Source organism: Malania oleifera, chromosome 7 (genome assembly GCF_029873635.1).
Source record: "Malania oleifera isolate guangnan ecotype guangnan chromosome 7, ASM2987363v1, whole genome shotgun sequence".
Classification (NCBI taxonomy): Eukaryota; Viridiplantae; Streptophyta; class Magnoliopsida; order Santalales; family Ximeniaceae; genus Malania; species Malania oleifera.
Window position 1 is genome coordinate 82,732,259 of NC_080423.1, and position 17,253 is coordinate 82,749,511.

The 17,253-nt window shown below is 34.5% G+C and overlaps 1 protein-coding gene across 2 annotated transcripts in view; it reads right to left on the reverse strand.

Annotated features, from left to right (window-relative positions):
• LOC131159990 (protein CTR9 homolog) overlaps positions 1-17,253 on the reverse strand; it is a 66,352-nt gene that overhangs the window by 13,753 nt on the left and 35,346 nt on the right. For both annotated transcript variants that reach the window (XM_058115252.1, XM_058115253.1), the window contains exons 10-14: positions 13,918-14,018; positions 13,704-13,796; positions 8,233-8,301; positions 3,965-4,057; positions 3,526-3,792 (exon numbers count right to left, since the gene is read on the reverse strand). In XM_058115252.1, the coding sequence (XP_057971235.1) occupies positions 3,526-3,792; positions 3,965-4,057; positions 8,233-8,301; positions 13,704-13,796; positions 13,918-14,018 (623 nt within the window). The remainder of the gene's footprint in view (positions 1-3,525; positions 3,793-3,964; positions 4,058-8,232; positions 8,302-13,703; positions 13,797-13,917; positions 14,019-17,253) is intronic.

The window sequence follows — 17,253 nt, forward strand, 5'->3', positions numbered from 1 at the left end:
CCAACTCCTGAGTTTTTATTGTATCCAGGAATTTGTATCTAAAAGCATGGGAAACGCCTCCACGTCATTTCTTGAAAACCTGTACTTTTTAGTAGTGCTCTTGGATACATTTTGAAAAAGATTTTTTTGAAAACAAGTAAATTTTATTGATAGAAAAAGAAATTCATTGATAGATTAAGAATATACAATCAAGAGAAGAGACATCTCCTTATCAAACACTGGGAAACCCCAAAGGAAACAGAAAAAGAAAATCCGAAAGGCACAAAAACAATACAGGAAAATCAGCACGCCCTAATAAGTCAACATAGAACGCCAATCGCACTCAATATCATCCCTTGAAGCTTCCATTAACCACACCAAAGAGAAGCCAAATAATGAACCTTCTCCTATACTGTCAAAAACTATATCTTCTTCCCTGAAAAAAATCCCTTCCACAGACCCAAAATACTGCAACTACAACACAGTTCCATGAGGCTGTTACTTCCATATTACCACCAAAAACAACAAAATCACTGAATAGCTGAAATAAATGAATAGCACTGTCTCTGGGCAAACTCAACTTTCCTCCAAATAACTGAATAGTTTGTTCCAAACCCTCCATGCAAAATCACAATGCAAGAAAAGATGCAGGGCGGATTCTGAGCAATTAAAAAAAAGTGCAAAAATATCCAGAGAGAGAGCCTTTAAAGACCTCCTAATCTGCAGCAAATTATTAGTGTTGATCCTATGAAACAAATTATTAGTGTTGAAAACACATAATCAAATGTATATTCTTTGTATGCTGCATGCATGAATACTGTGTCCACAACCTAACCAAATGCACCCTAAAATTCTGTCCAAAATAAGGGCTTCTATTTGGTCTACTGATCTCAATAGGATCAATACCATTAAAATTAAAAGGAAAGTTCTATAGGATGGCTATAATACCTGCCATGTTATATGGTTCGGAATGCTAGGCAACTAAGAAACAACATATTCAAAAAGTTAGTTTCCAAAATGCAAATGCTAAGATGGATGAGTGGTACACCATTGAAGGATAAATTAAGGAATGAACATATTTGCAACAAATAAGGTATAGCACCGATAGAAGATAAGGGAGGGGAGGCTTAGATGATTTAGGCATTTGAAATGCAGGACAAGTAGGGCACCAATGAGGTACAAGCTAGTTACCGTCAATGGTGCTACAAGACGTATGGATAGACCTAAATTAACTTGAAATGAGGTAGTGAGGAAGGACTTAATAGCTCTTAAGTTAGTTGAGGAAAATGTCCTCGATCGTGTGAATTGGCAAAAAAAGATTCATCCCAAATAGTTGGACTTAAGGCTGGATGCTAGTGCTGATCACAATAGGATCAAATACTTATGATTGCTTTCACGTTAAATTACAAAATCCTCGCATTTCAATGGTTGTCACTTTAGTTACTTTGCTTTAGAGAAAAGTAGTGTTCCTTGCCTTCTCTTTGGTGCTACACATTTTTTTTCTAGGTGCTTTCAATTGATATGCAAACGGATTTGAGAGCTTTGCCTCATAGTTACATGAAGTTGTCTAGTTCTCTTGTTTGTTTTTCATTTTTTTCTTCTTGGCTAGCATATGCCTTGTTCTCCTTTTCTTATGTTCATATCTTTGTGTTTATATATTAAAAAAGGAAAAAAAAAAAACTGAATAGGAACCATTATATCTTGGGGAAGGAGATGATTAGGAGAAAGGAAGTCACTTACGGGGTGAAAACTAAACAGTTCAATGAATGATGATTTCTAATCTTTCAAAGAAAAATTGTTTAGATAAAAAAGAAAAAAGTAGAAAAGTGCTAACATAATCCTACATTCTATTTTGCCCCATTGAAGCAAAGACTTCAAAAACTTTGCTTCAACTAAGTATCTTCCTCTAGTTATCTGCATACCTTCTTTCATGAAGTGGAGTGATCTGGTGTAAAAATTGGTCGCAATTTTGATGAGTTTGTAGCATTCAAATTTTTGAATAAAACAAGTTACTCTTTTATCAAAACTGAACACATCACAGAATTGATTGTTAAACCTATATTTGTTTTAAAAGATAAAGAAGAAGTAGCATCAGAAGAAAATAGGAACTGTAATGAATCAAAGGACAAGCTGTATCCCAGGAAACAAGCCAAAATATAAGCACCATAAAGAAATCGAAAAAAAAAAAAAAAAAAAAACACCTACATGGCTACACCATACCAATCTGAAGCCATCATCCTTCCCTTAAAATTATAGAATTTCCCAACCAATATACCACACAACAGCAAAGTCGCACACCTTCAAAGCATTTTTTATTATGATCTCCAAAACCTTTAGGATAGTGTTTGGTGATATTTCTGGGAATCTCAGGAACAGGATGCTGGCTTCATGGGAACATTTTTGTTTGGTATGCATTACAAAACTCTCAAGAATGTACACATGATGCCCATGTTAGCATGTTAGTGTGTGGTTTAATATGGGAATTCTGGCAGGCATTGAAAAAAGATTACCATCATACTTTCAAATGTGTACAAATAATATATGAAGAGTAATTATATTTCTAGCACAAAAACCTATTATGAAAATCTACCAAATTAAATCCATAATCCAGAAATTTCAAACATGACAAAGAAAAAATTCAACGCATAATGATCCAATTAACCACAATAATGGAGGTCAGTATGATTTCTTTATTTTAACTACTATGTTATATCATTTTGTAATATTAATAATACTACTTTTAGCTTTTTCTTTATTAATATTTTTGTCAATTTATTATTATAAGTACTATTATAACTTGCAAAGTACTATAATACTATTTATGGGGGCATAATTTTACAACAAGCCAAAATAGTGGGGACAATTTAGTCCAAAACATAAGATTATCTTGGGAATAGAATTTCCATGATCTATGAGGATCTTTCACTCCTAAGGAATTTGAGATTCACAAGACATCAGATTTCAGCCCCAAAATTAATGTGAAAATGCAATGCACTGACATCACATTCCCAAGAATGTTGAAAGATGGTATGAACCAAATGCTCCCTTAAAGCTTCGTTTAGCTCACAGAATGAAATAATGTGGGAATAGAACAGAAATTGTATCGAGATATAATAATTTACCAGAAAGTTACTCATGCCAAAAAAAAAAAACCATCAAACATGCAATTGGATAGGAAGAGACATTTCAAGGGTAAACTTTGAGAATACTTATTCCTTGTCTATTCAATATGACGGATTGATAAAAGTTTTGCATTTCATGTGCTTTATGATGACAACAATTTATATTGTCTAAATCTCTGAAGAAAAATCCTTCCAAAGAAGAAGGGCACACTTGATTCTCTGCAAACAAACCAAAGCTCCAAGTATCCAAATAAAAGAACAATGCAAAAAAGTACATTCCTATTGCTGCTTTCCAATGTTTCCATTCCCCATGGCAACAGTAAAACCCTCTAGTAAAACAATGAAAAGGCTTGCTTTTCAATTCCTAAAATAGAACTAGCTAAATTTATTGGCATCAGTTATAACAACTAAAATAAACACATACCTTGAACAAGATCAGCTGATACAATATGCTTGCAGTTCCAGTGTTATGTAACTGCTCAAGCAATCTGGCCAGGTTAAATATTGCAGTGATTTTATTCCAACGTAGTTCCACAAAAACACCATCTTCCTCAAGTTGATGAAATATCTGCATGTTCTTGTATTGATGAATAGAAGCACTTGCATCAATTGCATGGGAATGTGCCTTACCATCAAGCCACATGTGCCAAATGCCATCACCTAAAGCCTCCTTAAAAGTTTGCTCAGCGAGCTGAAAAATAAGAAGACGCCAAGGCCAACAACACACTCAAATAATAGTTAGTTTCCAGAAAGAAGTCTAAAGAAATACAATGAGACTGGATGCACAAAAGTTACAATAAAGGTCAATTCTTTCATGCAATTCATTATAATGCAGCACTTAAAAAGTTAACAAATTAACAAACCTCAAATTCCCCCCTTTCGAAATGAAGAACCCCAATATTGTTGAGCAATTCTATAGGAACTTCTTCACTCCCTTTCTTTAGAAGACCATGTGCCTAAGAAAACACATGAAGTCTAAATTATAAAAAAGGATCAAAACCAAAGCAGCATTAGTGGAAATAAAACATATGATCTCTACTAAAGGGTAATTTGTGGATGCGAGAGCAATCTCCAATGGCTATTTGGTCACAAGTAGACCTGAGAAAACGGATCGGGTCGGATAATCCATGGTGGATTAGGCAGATTATCTGAGAAGGAAATTACAATCCATATCTGACTCAATTAAGTGGTGGATTTATAGTGGTTCAGATCGGATAATCTGTGGCAGATAGCAAATAATCTGTCATTCCCATCCCAAGTACAATTTTTTTTACCATCCAATAAACAATTTATTTTGTATCATAACAACATGAAGTTATTTTTAAAATTATAATTTGGTAAATTGCTAAACATTCAATAACCAATCACAAAATTATATATATATTTTTATTTTTTAAAATCATGAATTTAAGGCTTTTGTTTTGGTCATGAGAATTGGGTATTTGGACTTGAGTTTAAGTGGGGACGTGGGACAGACTTGAAGGCACATACAGTAGTGCTAGTGCAAGAGTTGGGAATGTGGGGTTGGACTTGAGCCAATTGGGCTTATATTGACTTGGTTGATATCTAATAAGCATCGGCATATGAAATTATCTATGGATTTTGGTTTTAGTTGTTAATGGATTGATGGATATCTATTAGATTAAACTTGGAATCCACCAACCGACTCGTTTACGAGCAGAATCAAAATTTTAAAACCATATCTAACTCATTTAATGTGTGGATCAATTATAAGTCAATTTAAGCGAGCCTGATTCAGTTTGGATAAACGAATATTTATCCGTTTTGCCAAGTCTAGCCACAAGGGCCACATGCAAAAATATACTAACTTCGAATATAAAGCTAGAAGAAAGAAATCTATACAATCTAAAGGCCCAAATATCATAAAATTAGCTCAAGTGTCTAGACATTCTCGGAGGGGCCATTTGGTACCACTATAAAAAATTACGAAAACAAAAACCATTTTTTTCTTAAACCTGATTAAACAAATGCTCATTTTTGTCCTTGAATAAAATAACAATTAAAAAATATGAATAAAATAATAAAAGTACAAAATAATACATGTTGAAGATATTGTAATAAAAAGAAAAATTATTATAACAATTTTACTTAATTATTATATTTCAAAGTTGATTTTAGAAGAACAATCTTATTGTACATGACAATTAAAAAATAGTAAAAATACTTTTGAAAATCACTTAAATTTTTAAAAAAAATTATGGAAATTTTATTTTAATTATAATTTTGATTCATATGATCATTTTATTTTTATTTTAATTTAAAATATGTATAAAATGAATGATTTAATCCAAAAAAGTTAATTTGAACATTAACAATAGGTTGCAAAACAACTAAAAACCATAAGATTTGACTTTCCTTCTTTTTTTTTTTTTGCAAATAGTTGAAAATTGACAACAGAAATAGAAAACCAACAATCTAAACAAGTTTTTTTATAGTCTATTTCTTTATTTTACAAAAACGATACCAAACAGGTTCTAAAGTTATCTTTCGTTAACAGGAAAGATAGGGAAAGCCTAAATAACAATAAAATTATAAAACCTATTGATTAAAACCTATAGAAAAAATATGTACAATTTTGTGCACATGGCAAGCTCTAAACACCCATCTAGGCTTGCCTGTGATAAAGATGTCCTTATTTTTCAGTACTTGGAGCTCGCTAATCATGGGGTCTTATGGAATGTTCCTTTGAGTAGAAATGTTTTTGATAGGGAGATTGATAATTTGATACAACAAAAACACAAAAAACAACAAAACCAAGCCTTAGTCCCACTAAGTGGGGTCGGCTATATGAATCATTTTCCGCCAATTTATGCAATCATGGACCATTTCTTTTGATAGATTCAAGGATATTAAATCCTTACTCACTATCTCCTCCCAAGTTATTTTAGGTCTACCCCTACCCCTTCTATTGCCCCCCACAGTAACTATGTCACTCTTCCTCATAGGTGCACTATAAGGCCTATGTTGCAAGTGTCCATACCATCTGAGTCATCCCTCCCTTATCTTATCTTCTATAGGAGCTACACCTAACTTACCACGAATATGTTCATTCCTTAATTTATCTTTCAATGTTATACCACTCATCCATCTAAGCATCCTCATCTCGGCAACTTTTACTTTCTGGATATTATGTTTCTTCGTCGCCCAACATTCTGATCCATATAGCATAGCTGGTCTTATACCTATCCTATAAACTTCCCTTTCAATTTTAAGGGTATTCTACAATCACATAGAACACTTGAAGCACTTCTCTATTTTACACAACCTGCTTTTACTCTATGCATTACATCATCTTCAATTTCTCCTTCAGCTTGCATAATAGATCCAAGGTATCGAAATCTACAAGTACTATTTATTTCTTCATCATCAAGTTTAACTGTCTCCAATATTCCTCCTATCATTACTAAAATTACATTTCATATATTCTGTTTTATTTCTATTTATCTTAAAGCCTCTAGATTCCAAAGCTTCTCTCCATAATTCTAACTCAGCTTCTACTCCATCCCTAGTTTCGTCACTTAATACAATATCATCTGCAAACAACATACACCATGGAACCTCCTTTTGAATACTCTTAGTCAATTGGTCCATCACTAAAGCAAAAAGATAAGGACTTAAAGCAGATCCTTGATGTACACCTATGGTAATTGGAAATTCTCTAGTTTCTCCATCTATAGTCTTTACACTAGTCATTACTCCATACTCTTCACAAATTTATACAATAGCCTTGGAAAAATTCAGTGCCAGGCCACCTCCAATAAGCCCAAGTGGTCTTTGAAGGAGGATTGAATTTTCACAACCAGATCTTATTAGAAACACCTTAGCAGCCAGTGGAGTACATCAACAATTTTCCTTGAAAGCCATCTGGAGAACAGCAGCCCTCTCGAATGTTGTTTTTTTTTTTTTTTTTTCACGTGGAGGCTACACTCTGGAAGATCCTCGCGAGACTCGCGATAATCTTTAGAAGAAGGCCTTGTCTCTTGTGAATAGGTGTTTTTTGTGCCTTGAGAGGGCTGGACGGAAGAAGCACATCCTTCTGCACTATTCTTGGAAGGAAACTTCTAGAGCTTTGGCCATTTCCATGGTCAAACAGAAGGTCACCCCAGCTTCAGTAGAGGGTGAGATTTGGGCTTGGGAAGGGATCTGCTCCAATAAGTTCAAAAGGGGCTTCTTCCCTCATTCCCTTTGTTAGTTTTTGGGCAGTTCGGAGAGAAAGGAATAGAAGGGCTTTTGATTGAATGGTTTCATCTTTGCAGGCTGTCATGGACAATTGGATATTTATGATCTCTATTAGGCAAACTGGGCTTCCTAGGAGGGACATTTGTATAATCCTTGACTCCTTAATGCCAGTGATGATTGTATTGTTTTTTTGTTGTACTTGACAGACATCCCCTTGATGCCCCGGTCCCTTTTTAATAATACATATCTTTGCTGATCAAAAAAGGGGGAAAAAGAAAAGAAAAAAAATGAGATAAAACTTAGATAAAAAAAAATTCTACATCAGAAATGCAGTTTATCCCAGCCATCAAACATTGATGTTTATGCATAGGTCTTTCTCATGGATGATATGGAACAAGTTATTTGGTATTTATTGAAAACAGGATTTGTCCAGACTGGCAACTCAGCAAAGGGTATGCTGGACATTTCACTTTTAGGTTTTGGCAGGCGTAAAGACAGGTTAGCCTTATGGAGATGTGGATTATATGCTGTATGGTGTGGGTATTTGGATGGAAAGGAACAGTTGCAACTCCTCATTTTTTGCTTTGGGATATATTTGGCTTCTTTATGGCTGTTGCAGCCGGTTGTTTCAAGGGGATGTGTTTTGTAAATGTACAGCATGATTGGTGGCTGCATTATTTTGACTGTTATTTTCTGTTTTATTCTTTATCTTATTTTCTGCGGGGGATTCCTTATCATCCTCATGTTTACATTCTTTCTTCCTTATTAATGTTTCTTCTTCTTCATCTATTAATATATATATATATATATATATGTAAACATTCTGCATTCATCCGCAAGGTAGTGAGAATGTAAGATACAAATTCTCTTCAATATAAAATAAAAATATATCAACTAGAAAAGAATCTATAGAAAAATGCAAAGTCCTTACTGTCTTGAAAGCATCTAAAGCAGCCCCTTCATCAGTTGAAATTAACAAATCCCCCAGATCCAGAAATGCCTGTATAGTCAAATAAGGAAACATATGTGAAACCAACAGTTGTATAACCAACAGATCGCCATAAAATTTAGTTCCTTGTTGAGAAGAAATCATGCATACTGGAGGATCAGATTATTGTGATTAAATTCTTAGAAAAATTATACAAATATATTACTAGACCAAAGGCACATGGTCACCAGGTGACAATGTAAGGGGATAACAGCGGAGATAATGACCCTACAAGTTACTCTCCAAGGATTTGCATTGTAAATTTAAACTCATTGAGTAAAAGAATGTACAGTTGCCTTGTTTGAATGGCATAAGTAGACCCTTCCATACATGTCTACTGTGATGCTTCTCTATTGCGTGTAACGTGTGCTGTTGTGGAATACCTTTTTGTTATGTGTATAACCCTTACCCTTATGTGCTAATGGTTGCATATGATATTACCCTTGCTATCATTGTGGCCTGGTTGCATATGGTATTACTCTTGCTATCATTGTGGCCCAAATGATTTATGTGATGATCGTGCATGCAGGCTGGAACATGTAAACATTGGGTAGGAACAAGCACAAAATGAAACACATAAGTGGAAAGAAACTTGAGAGTCCATGACACAAAGCAATTCTCGTGTCAAAAATGACAAACTGGTGGTATGAAATGAAAAGATAAAACAAAAAAGGGAAAGGGCCTCGACAAGTTAACACATTGAAGAAAGTAAGCCTCGTCATCTTAGATTAAACTACAAATTTTCATTTTGTGATGCCGCTCTATACTATATAAACAAATAATCGAAATCTATATGCATATATATATATATATATATATAGCAAAACTTTGCCAAAAAGTCAACCGATGCAAGACAAATGCACAACAACTTTAATTTTCAATTCAAGACTCCTTAAAACTAATATGTAGGGGCTTTTTATAGCCTAACAGATTCTTAGGCAATAACTATTTTCAGAAAAATAATAAAACCCTAGAATCTTAAAAATATAATCATAATAAAATAAAATAAAAAACTTTAAATAAAAAAATGAAGATACAATAAATAAATAAAAAAAGGTAGTTTTTCCTTGCATGCTGCATCATTATCCCCCAACCAAAAGAATTCAACCTTAAACTTTGAAAATCCAATACATGAACTCACATCATGATCAAGCTTCAAGGAAACCAACATAAGTGCTGGCTTCAAAATAAAATAGGACTGTATGACAGAAGAGTCCATGGAGGTGTAGCTGACAAGATTACTAGGAATGATGAATCCACCAGCTTGAGTCTCAAGCTCCCAATAAAGTGGTTCTTCAATCATAATAGTAGTTTCCCCAGCTAACTCTTCCTTATTGAGTGGAAAGGAAGGCCTCTCTTCGAATTATCTCAATGATTAGGATCAACAAATGATACATGAATGTAAAGCATAGAATGAAACTTTTTCAAAGCCAAGCTAATCACCATTTTTTTTTTTTAATATTATGTTCTTTTCTAAAAATTAGCTGTTTCACAACTTCAGTCTGGTGCAATCCGGTCCAGATTGACTGAACTAGTTCAGGTTGGACTGGTATGACTGTACTGAGGCCAACCGAAGTCATCCTGTTTTAAATTGCTTCTTTGTATGAAATTAGGGCCAGATTCATTGATCATGGTGAGGTTCAAGCTACTATAGTTATGCTTAAAGCTTGTACAGATCTGGCAGCAACAGAAACATCATGGAAACAGCTGCAATCAATGTAGCAGGCAGAACTCCGAGGAGACTGCAAGGTTTCAAGCTGCAATGTTATTCATGACGAGTACTTGACGATGGCAAGAACACTTAGTCAACGATGGAGGTTTTGTTGTCATTGAACCCCAACTCAATTTGGAAATCTAATAGAACTTGGGATTGAGCATTGATTCAACTTGGATTTGGCAGCTAATTGGACGAGGTGTAGGTCTGATTGGGCCTATAAAAAATTAACTTCAAGATTCCAATTAGAGAACACGAGGCTACTGCAAGCCTGCAACAAACAATTTCAGGGTAGAGGCAATATGGGCTGAAGTTTCATGCTCGGGATGATTTTTGTTACAACTTAAACTTTGGCTCGAAAGATTTTTTTTTCTTTTTTAATATTCCTACAACTATGATTAATAGATAGGCTAGAGAAAAGAGGAGAGCTGGAGGCAGCACAAGGCAATTCAAGATGAAATCACAAACTCTACGAGTATGAATTTCTAAACTCGCAAGCACCTCTCTCAAACACTGACAGGTTAAAATCAATGTCAAAAAATTCAACTAATGTAGCAAATCAAAGTCTTCTATAATACCCCTTGATGCAGGACCAATGTCTGACAGCCTGAACAATTCCAGTCCAAATAAAAATTAATATAGGAGCCATTTATAGGCTCGCAATGCTGGAAAAAATGAGGAAACTGTTTTTAGCAACCTAATAAATTAAAATAACAATATCCTAACTAATAATACCCAAGAATCTTGGTTCCTAAAGATATGATATAATAAAATTAGAAATTAAAATAGCTCTTGTCAGCATGTAACATCATTCTCACCCAACTAGAGACCCCAAACTCTAAGAATCCGAAGTAAAAACCAAATGATGACCAGGCTTGAAGGAGATCAAACGTAATGTGCTGACTTCAAAATGAAATATGATTGTATGATGAAAGAAATCACGGAGGTGTCGGTGGCAAGGTTACTTCAAATGATGAATTCAACAGGTTGGGGCTTGGGCTCCAGTTGCAATGGTTCTTCAATCTCAGGAGTAGCTACCACTACTAACTCTTCTTGCGGGGCTACCTCTTCATTAATGGGTGGCAAGGAAGACCGCCCTTCCAATTCACAAGAATTGGGATCAACCAATCAAGGATCAATATAAGAATGAAAGGCATAGAATGAAGCTTGCTTACCCTAGAATCAAACTTTTTCAAAGCTGAGTCAATGACTATTTTTCATTTTTTCCTGTTTGATTTTTCTCTAACAAGAATCTGCTCTCTGGTCGATTCAGTGTGCTTAAGACTGAACCAGTGCAGGTTGGATCAGTTTGACTGAACTGGTTCAAGTCTAAACTGAACCTGTTTTAAAGGTGCTTCTTTGAATGAAAGTAGGGCTGCTTCTGCAATTAAAGTGAATTTCCAGCAACTACTCTTTCTTTGCTTCAAGTCTCCACAGATCGGATAGCAATGCCCCATCAAGATGAACAACAACAATCAACAGTGGAGAATGGAACCTCTAGGGCATTGCAGGGTTTGGCAATCAATGAGCTCCAGCGAAGTGATGCAATATCATTTGCAATAAACCTTTGGATGCAGGACAAATGTCCAACAACTTTAATCCTCAATTCCATTCTTCATAAAACTAACACATAGGGGCCTTTACAATCTATGGAAGAAAAGGAAACCAATCAACGATTTCTTTAAGAAATCTAAAAAAAAACTAAAATTAAAGTTCTTAAATAATAATACCCTAGAATCTTCATTCCTAAATAGTAATACCCAAAAATTTTGAAGATATGATCTCAATAAAAATATCCTAAATCAGAAAAGGAAAATACAACAGAATTAGAAGAGTAAAATAGCTTTCACTTGCGTGCTGCATCATCAATAAACCAGGATAGATCCCTTGAGTCAAAGATAGGAAGTGGATTTCAATGGACTAAAAACCAAAAATCAACAACCTCCTTAGCTAATATTTTTAAGACAAAAAAAAAAAAGTAAAATTTGATTCAATAAAAGCTCTTTTTGTCCTAAATCAAATAAGAAACAAAAAATATATGATTAAATAATAAAGTAGAAATTAATAAAAAATTATAAATACAATACAACAATAACAAACCAAGCTTTAAGTCTCACTAGGTGGGGTCAGCAACATGAATCCTTTTCTGCTAATTTCTTTGACCATGGACAATTTTCCCAACAAATTCAGGGCTATTAAATCCTTAATCATTATTTCATTCTAAGATTTAAAATACTATAATAAAAGTAAATTTTTAAATAATTTTACTTAATTATTATGTTTCAAAAGTTACTTTACAAAAGTAATTGTATTGTACATGACAATTGGAAAATAGTAAAAATATTTTGTAAATGGCTTTTATGATGATTTTAATTTTTTTTGAAAATTTATGGACATTTATATTTTAAGGGTATTTAAATTCATGCGATTATTTTATTTTTATTTTAATTAAAAAGTATTTATAAAAAAAATATTAAATAAAAAAGTTAATTTTGGATATTAAAATATTTTGGCAATAGGTTGCCAAAACAATTGAATACCATAAAACCTAGTTTTCAATTTTTTTTACAAACAGCTGAAAACCGACAATTGAAATAGAAAATTAGCAACGTAAACAACCATGTTTTCATAATCCATGTTTCCACTGTTGAGAAAATAGAAAACAACAATTATACCAGTTAGACTGTTAGATTTTAGAAAATTTATGTTGTCCAAAGTTAGCAATAACAGTTCTCTCTCTCTCTCTCTCTCTCTCTCTCTCTCTCTCTCTCTCTCTCTCTCTCTCTCTCTCACACACACACATACACAACCCCCTGTATCTTTCTTATTCCTCTCTTCTACTTCTCCTTCTTCATCCATACCTTCTCTTTCCTCCCTTCCTTTCTGTTTTTATTTCCCTTTCTTCTGTCTCTTCCTTCTCTTCTCTCTTCACTGTCCTAAATCCCCATGGCTCAGACTCCATCTCCCAAATGTATTATAATTTCATTTACACTTTCACTACCAAAAAAATACAAAATATATATATATATATATATATATATTTAATTAAGCAGACAATTGCTGCTGAAATGCTTGGAGAGGCACAACTTCTTAGCACAGATAGACCTCAAAATTATAATTTCAAAAGCAGAAGTATTTTACAAATTGCTGCAGTCGCAAAATTATAAATTACTATTCATGAAAAAGTTCAACCCTTCAGTCTCACATTTTCAGCAATAATGCACTTCCTAAATGATTTTTTTGCTCTCAAAAATATTTTCAATATACCAGAGCGTATTTGGTTCCAGAATAAGAAATTTGCAATCATTAACATAGCTTTCCCTTAAATGATTTAACTGTAATATAGAAAAATTCATTGTCATATTATGCAACAGTGATTGAATGGATGTTAGTGCAAAACAATTTACATGAGCAGTACGCAGTCTATCAAGAAGAAATGCAGCTCAAGTGGAGTAAGGCAGGCATTTTGACATAAAGGGTGGGTCAACAAAATAAAGACAGGACAGATTCACAGTGAATTGCCCAGCATCTGGGCATCAGTTGGTTTCAAAGGCTTTTTATGTTCCTAGGTTATACTAGTACAGATGGGAATGACTGGAGATTGTTCCTTCAGCAAGCAGTCCCTATCCCTGTGCTGGGCCACAGTTATCTGATTTTATACATATAACCAAGCAAAGAATAAACTGACAGGATAAATTACCTCTGCATCACGTGGGTCAATTTTTGTAGCCTTCCTAAGGAATTCCACAGCCTTCTCAGTCTGTCCAAGTTGAACATAGATATGCCCAAGAGCCTATACCATGGGGGGGGGGGGGGGGGGAAATAAAACAATTCAAATAAAGTTGATAGAACTCCTCAGAACATAGATGATTAGATAGAAAACTAACTCTGTCTTCCTTATAATTTTAACTCACTTTTAATGCTTCACAACTTTCAGGGTAAACTTCCAAGACCTTTTCAAAGTTTGAAAGGGAACTTCTAAAATCTCCCAATTTCAGTTGTACTTGTCCCAGGCCTATTGCAAAACAAACACAGTTATGAAAAGAACAGAAAAAAAAAATTGGATCACGAGGAAAAAAAAGCATTAAATCCATGTCATAAAACTTCTATAATAGCATTGCCATAGAAAGTAACAGCAAAGACTAAGTTTAAACACAATAACAGAATGGTAGCCATGAAAGATAATGGGCTTGCATGTGTCTAGTGTTACTGGTTGACAATGTAAGGGGGTAACCAGGGGAAGATGATGACCCTATGTGTTACTCTCCAAGGATGTGTGCCCCTAATGTTCCCTCCAGGAATTTGCATTGCTGTTGCCTAAATGAATGATACAAGTACACCCTTTCAAATATGAGTATTGTGATGCTTGTTTGCTGTGTGCGCTATTGTGCGATGGTTATTTGCTATGTTGGTAACTCTCACCGCTTTTGCGCTATTGGATGTGTGATATTACTCTCTTGCTATCATTATTGCTCAGTGACTTATTGATGCTCGTGCATGCATGCTTGCTCGTGTAAATATTGGCTAACCTGGTTAGAAAGAATTCTCGACAAGTGTCACACAAATCAGATGAGAAGGATGAAACTTGGTTCCACGACAGTCAAAGCACGAGTCAGTCAACATGAATGCTCACATAAGAGCCGCGAAGTTAGCAAAGATAGAGCATATAGAGATATTCGAGGCAAGACTCGAGAGTGGCTGAACTTGAAACAGTGGAGACAATATTTGTTTAACTCTAAAAAATTGTGGCAAAGTTTTTCAACTTTGCCAACAGAGCTTGAGGCCACCAATGAGGACAATGGAGGAATCCTGAAGATGCTAATGCTCATGTGAAGGACTCCACAGATGCCACTGATGTGAGATTTGATGCAATAAGAGAAACTATAATGGAATCTAGCAAGATCAAGGACACCATGGCCCAATTGCAAAGCCAGATGCAAGAATGAATGCAACAATGAATGTGGCCATACAAAGTGTTAGCTGATATGGAATCAACTTTGTTGCTGCAAGATGCTACAGGGTCATTTGCTATACTGTCAAAAGTTATGAAAAAAAAAAAAAACTCGAAACAAAAACTAAGAACCAGAAATAAAACCTATAAAACCTCAAACAAGTAAAACAAAACAAATTAAAAACTTGATTGAAAAAATACTCTTGTCCTTGAATCAAATAGCAATTAAAAAATAAGATTATAAAAACAAAAATAAAAAAAATATACATTAAAATATCATAATAAGAATATAAATTATTACGATTACTTAATTACATATTTCAAAACTGAATTTTAAGTGCTACAAGAACAATGCTATTGAAATGACAATTGAAAAGTAGTAAAAATAACTTTTTAAATAACTTCTATTAACATTGTGTATAAAATGAATACTTAATGTATTTTGTTAACAAGTTGCCAAAATAATTGAAAACATAAAATCTGGTTTTTTTTTTTTTTCGAAAACAACAGATAACTAGTAATGTAAACAGACACATTATCATAATCTGTTTCTTCAATGTACAAAAATGAAAACAAAAAAAGATACCGAATAGGCCCTAAAGAATTGGCCAATTTTTTTTTTTGACCTGGAGCAGTACTTTAAAGCCTCTCAAATTGATTCATAGGAGACAAAAGTCATTGTAGTGACTATGCATCTCGTCAATGATGCAAAGTTCTAATGAAGAAAAAAATAAGGATACCCATTGTTGCACCATTGGCACATGGGAGGACTTGAAGTAGGCACTAGAGACCCAGTTTTATCCATAAAATGTGGAATACCTAGCTTGTCATAAATATATAATTTGAAATAAAATAGATCAATTCGGGATACATACAATAATTCCTTGTTGTGATGCTCAATGTCGAAGATATGACAGATAATGAAAAATTATTCCATTTCCTCAAATACTAAAAACCTGGCCAAAAAATGAAATAAGATGACAAGGGATCTGAGATCAATCTTTGGCCCTCGTCACTACTAAATGACCAGATGATTACACAAATAGTCCTTTAAAAAGTAAGAACTAAACTCCCAAAAACAATGAGTCAATGCCTAATAAAATGAAAAGCCTAAAAATTGGAAATGAGAGCATTAATTTTGGGAGAGAAAGAAGGCTCTTCTATTTTAGAGAAAAAGGCAGTCAAGAGGGTACCTCGATAGTTGAACCCCCCCCCCTCCCCTATTGTCAGTGTCCTTTGCAAGAGAATGCTCCAAAGGCATTGAGTGAGGAAAAGGAAGCCATAGCAGGATCTGATAGAAAATTAGAACATGGTGGGAGCTTTGAAATCTCTAGGAACACTGGAATGCCAATATGCCAGAACAAGACCCAAGAAAAGAGTCTCAAATGCATTGAATTATTTTTTAACGGCAACAGCAAGAAAGCTATGGGTCCAAAGGGCTCGTCGGTGGCTGGAGTTCCCACGTCATCGAAAAAAAAAAAAAAAAACAGCAAGAAAGCTATGAGCGACACTAGTGTTACCTACAACTTCATTGTCGATTCTTAAGCTTGCTAGTTAAAATTACAAGTCAATAAGTATTCAAGGAAACTCAAAGCAATCAATTTTGAAGCCTTGCCTGCAACAGGAGCTGCTTCAAGGGTATCATGTCAAATGGGACCTTAGGATAGGATCCTAGATTTCACAATAGCACCCCTACATGACTTTGATGTGGCATTATTAGGGATGGATTTTTCAAGCTTACTTGCACTACCCAATTCCTGCAGGAAATTGCCTCTTAATACTACATCGACTCTTCAACAATCGAGAGTTCAAGCCTCCAAAGTCCAGGCCCTCCACGGCTCCACCCTCCAGAGATCAGCCATCACTGGCTTGCTGTGACCGTCGCTTGAGCACTCTCAGACTCAAAGTCTTAGGTAGTTAGGTTGTTAAAAGTCATTAGATTTGAGATTTAAGCCATTTCGGCATTCTGTACAATTAATCTTTGTTGCATATGAATAACCTAAGAACTAGTAGTTGTGATTTGTGAATTTTGTGCTGATATTTTGTTTCTAGCTGCTTTAATATTTGTTATCCTGGATTCCTGGTTTGGTGATAACATTAAATTCATCTCTGAGTGAGGAATTGTTTATTTGATGTTCCATTCTCTGCTCAAACACATCACACATGAATCCCGTGCATGGTCTCATCTGCCTGTGTGTTTGTGTCAAGCTGTCAGCTAGTTTGCAAAAATGGTGTTGTAGAAACAGAGCTATTTTCCAAGAACAGCTTTGTAGCATTCAGTATTAAGCTGCAGAAACTT